This window comes from Alosa pseudoharengus, unplaced genomic scaffold (genome assembly GCF_046254945.1).
Source record: "Alosa pseudoharengus isolate Yale_2024_CS ecotype anadromous, Long Island Sound unplaced genomic scaffold, YU_APseudo_1.1 YU_APseudo_1.1_scf_11, whole genome shotgun sequence".
Lineage (NCBI taxonomy): Eukaryota > Metazoa > Chordata > Actinopteri > Clupeiformes > Clupeidae > Alosa > Alosa pseudoharengus.
The window spans coordinates 35,789,489-35,794,488 of NW_027468576.1; the positions used below are offsets into that span (position 1 = coordinate 35,789,489).

The following is a 5,000-nucleotide window of genomic DNA, read 5'->3' on the forward strand; positions in this document are numbered from 1 at the left end:
CTATGTCCGCCCTCCCTCACATCAGGAATGGGCTGGTTTTCAATAAAACAGAACACTATTCACAAAACCTTTGGAAAGTGGCATTAGGGTATAAACAGTGTGTGTGTGTGTGTGTGTGTGTGTGTGTGTATCTGTGTGTGTTCGCGCGCATGTAAATTAGTTTGCGTATCTGTGGCTGTGTGTGTGTGTGTGTGTGCATCTGTGCATGTGTGTGTGTCTATATACAGCGGGGAAAACGTCAACATTTTCTTCAGTAAGTATACTTCCAGTGAGGCTATTCGCATGAAATTTTCACCGGACATTAGCATTAACTTAGGTTATCCACACATATATAAAAATCCACACATATATTAAAAACATTAATGTCTAAAAGTAGTGTTATGAGTAAAAAAGTGGAATGGCACAGGGAAAAAGTATTGAACACGCTAAGAAAAAGCAGTACACAAACGCAAAGAATGGCAAGGAACAAACTGGAATCTACAAGTAGTTAGAGAAATTATCCCTCCTACTATCTATTCAAATTGATATAAGCTGGGTTAGTACATACTGGTATGCTATAAAAAGGTTTTTTGTTAGCAAGGTGTCACACAAGAAAGATTTCATGATGGGTAAAAGCAAAGAGCTCTCCCAAGATTTTTGCAACCTTATTGTTGCCAAACATATCAATGGAACTGGTTACAGATGCACTTCAAAACTTCAGAATCATCCAGCAAGTAGTATTGGAGCCATTATTTGCAAGTGGAAGGAACATCACTACATCATCAACTGGCCATGCACAGGATCTCCTTGCAAGATTTCTGATCAGGAAGTCAGAAGGATAGTCAGAAGAGTAGCCCAAGAGCCAAGGACCACTCTGAGAAAGCTCCAGAAAGATTTGGAGGCAGCAGGTACAATTGTTACAGAGAAAATCATAGGTAATGCACTCCACTGCCATGGCCTCTATGCACGCTCATCCCGCATGACTCTATTGCTGAAGAAAAACATGTCAAAACTTGTTGAAAGTTTGCAACACAACATTTGAACAATCCTATGAAATACTGAGAGAATGTATTCTGGTTAAAAATTTAACTTTTTGGATGTCATACTACACACCATATTTGGAGGAGAAATGGCACTGTGCATCACCCTAAAAATACCCTACCAACAGTGAGGTTTGGGGGTGGTGGCATCATGGTGTGGGCTGTTTTTCATGTCATGGTACTAGCAGACTTCATACAGTTGAAGAAATGATGAATGGAGTCATTTTGTTCTGGGAGAATATTTACTTCCACCAGGATGATGAGGATGAGACATGGCTAGACCTTCCAGCAGGACAATGATCCAAACCATTCAGCAAAGGAAACTCTCAATTGGTTTCAGAGAAAGGAAATCAAGGTCCTGACTTCAATTCAATTGAACAGTTTTGGAAGTTAACTAAAGATCAGGATTCACAAGAGGGACCCCTGAAATCTTCAATATTAAAGTACTATCTGTTTAAAAGAATGGGCCAAACTCACACCAGAATACTGCGACTGATTAGTTTCATCATACAGGAAATGCCTTGAAGCTGTCATTACGAATAAAGGCTTTTCCACAAAGTATTTTCAGCAGGCGTGTTCAATACTTTTTTTCTGTGTCATTCCACTTTATTGCACATAACTCTACCTATGGACTTTAATGTTTGGATTTTTTATATGGGTGGATTATCTGAGTTAATACTAATGTCTGGTGAAAATTTCATGCAAATAGCCTCATTGAAAGTATACTTACTGAAAAAAATGTTGACGTGTTCAATACTTATTTTCCCCGCTGTATGTGTGTGTGTGTGTGTGTGTGTGTGTGTGTGCTAGTGTGTGCAGCTGTGCATATGTTTGTGTGTATGTGTGTGTGTGTGTGTGTGTGTGTGTGTGTGTGTGTGTGTGTGTGTGTGTGTGTGTGTGTGTGTGTGTGTGTGTGTGTGTATGTGTGTGGTTATGTGTGTGTGTATTTGTTTGTTAGAGACCATGATTCTTTGTGTAGTGAATACAGAGGCATGCTGATTGAGGTCAGAGCATCCCCACTGGCGGTCTTTTACACACACACACTAACACACACACACACACACACACACACACACACACACACACACACACACACACACACACACACACACACATACATTCAGGCTTTATTGAGAGCAGCTCAGGCAGCTCTGAGAGAGGGGAAAGCCTGCATGTGAAACTGGAGGACGGCAGGAAGCAGAAAGGGGGGCAGTGTCATCACAGTGAGGAGTCTTACCCGTTCCAGAGTGATTTCCTCAAACTCGTACTCTGCGTCTGTTCCATTGACCTGCAAATATTCAAACACACACACACACACACACACACACACACACACACACACAGAGGGAGAAAGAGAGAGATGTATTTAGTAAATGATAAAAAGACAATGAGAGTTGGTAGATAATGAAGCTCTAAGCAGAAACAAGTGTGGAGCTGCTGATGGATCTTCATTTCAGCACCACGGACAGCTCCACAAACGCAAGCACACATCTCCCTCCCGCTCTCTCCCTCTCTCTCTCTCCCTCTCTCCCTCTCACTCTCTCCCTCTGGCTTTCCCTCTCTCTCCCTCTCTCCCTCTGGCTTTCCCTCTCTCTCCCTCTCTCCCTCTCGCTCTCCTTCTCTCTCTCTCTCGCTCTCTCTCGCTCTCCCTCTCACTCTATTTCTCCATCTCTCTCCCTCCCTCTCTCTCCATCATTCTATCGTTCTCTGCCTCCATCTCTGTCCCTCTCCCACCCTCCCTCTCTTACAATCTTCCTACCCCCTTCTCCCTCTCTCTCTCTCTCCCTCTCTCCCTCCATTTATCCCTTTCTGTTTCATCCTATCTTTCCCTCTATCACTCTCTCTGTGTACCTTCTTCTCCCTCTGAGATGAGAAAACACAAGGTGAGTGGTGACCCCCACAGAATCCACAGAATCTTACAGGTCAGTGGGAAAGGAGGTGTGTCTATGAGAGCTGTCACTCACATAAGGAGGTGTGTCTATGAGAGCTGAGACTCAGAAAAAGAGGTGTGTCTATACATGGGTGTATGTCTATGCAAGGGGGCGTGTCCATAAGACTTGAATCTCACAGGAGGCGTGTCTATATATGGGGACAAGTTTAGGTAAGGGGGTGTGCCCATAAGAGTTGAATCCCACATAAGAAGGTGTGTGTGTGAGAGGTGACACTCACGTAAGGAGGCGAGTCTATGTAAGGAGGTGTGTGTGTGAGAGGGGACACTCACGTAAGGAGGCGAGTCTATGTAAGGCGCGTCTAGGCTCTCTGTGTTCACCACCACTGGTGCTGGACTTGCCTGGAAGAAGAAAATACACATGTATAAATACACACACACACACACACACACACACACACATATAAAAACACATAAATACACCCACACACGTATAAATACACACACACACACACACACACACACACACACACATATATAAAAACACATAAATACACCCACACACGTATAAATACACACACACACACACACACACACACATATAAAAACACATAAATACACCCACACACATATAAATACACACACACACACACACACACACACACACATATATAAAAACACATAAATACACCCACACACGTATACATACACACACACACACACACACAAACACACACACACACACACATTGCGTTTATTCTCAGTCACTTTAGTGCATTACTTAGATCAGAATTTAAATTCTCAAAACTACTACTTCAGCCTCCACAGCATGCAGTCACTTGTGCACATCATAAAAGCAATGTCTCATCACTTCGAACAAACAGCAACTGCTTTCCCCAAAACATTTTAGCATTATTTCACCAATTGAGTCATTATATGCACAAGTGTTGAATCAGTTGTCATATGTCATGTCACCTATAATTTTGCCATTTCTATTCCACTTTTTTGGACACACATAAATACACACATCCAAATCCACACACACACACACACACACACACACACACACACACACACACACACACACACACACACACACACACATGGATATTCCACTACATTGTAACTTTGAGTGAACTACAGCCATGACCGCAAAACAGTCTCACTGCTTAGAAATAACACATAAAGCAGCACTAAAGAAGAATCGCTCTCAGGGTCCCCCTACAGTTGAGAAACATAATTGTCTGTTACCCCTGTACAGCCCATAAATGTCGTCTCAGTAACAAACTACAAAATCACATGAGAGACGACATAGAGGGAATGCATGGACAGCAGCTCTGAATTCCCACATCATAACCCCACCATGGCAGAACATACCCCAGCCATAACTAGATAGATAGATAGATAGATAGATAGATAGATAGATAGATAGATAGATAGATAGATACATACATACATACATACATACATACATACATACATAGATGACTTTGTTAATCCCCAAAGGGTCAGTGTAATGTTGCAGTAGTGATTTGCATAAATCAAAGTAATGCACATCACTGTGCATATAGACTGTGTACATGGTTTACTGTGCATATAGACTGTGCATATGTTATACTGTATACTGTGCATATGAGGACTATACGGGTAGATACACAAATCGAAATCAAATGGTTGCAAGTGGTTAAATCGTGAGCCACACAGGTAAACACCAATCTGCAGAAAAGGGCAAACTAAATGAAGCAATCAGCAGGGGTAGCCAGCATGCATGTGTCTCTGACACCTTAAGGGGAAGAGGAAGAAAATAACCATGACATATCATACCAACCATGACCCAACAGAACCCAACTATTAAAAAACTTGACCAAACCATGACACAGCAAAACCAAATAATGACACATCATAAGGCAATTATGACATCATTATTCTACTATGACACATCACAACCAAACCATAACACATCATAACTATGATGTCATAACTCAAGTGTAACACAGCAGGACCAAAATGGCCCAAAATCAACCCCCCCACCCCCGACACACACACAGTGATTCTCAAACACACCACTCACACAAACACACACACACACACAC

At 42.1% G+C, this 5,000-nt stretch overlaps 1 protein-coding gene across 1 annotated transcript in view; it reads right to left on the reverse strand.

Annotated features, from left to right (window-relative positions):
- The window catches only part of dlg1a (discs large MAGUK scaffold protein 1a), a 56,678-nt gene that overhangs the window by 27,147 nt on the left and 24,531 nt on the right, over positions 1-5,000 (reverse strand). Inside the window, exons 3-4 of the mRNA XM_076279074.1 lie at positions 3,241-3,309; positions 2,257-2,307 (exon numbers count right to left, since the gene is read on the reverse strand). Of these exons, the coding sequence (XP_076135189.1) occupies positions 2,257-2,307; positions 3,241-3,309 (120 nt within the window). The remainder of the gene's footprint in view (positions 1-2,256; positions 2,308-3,240; positions 3,310-5,000) is intronic.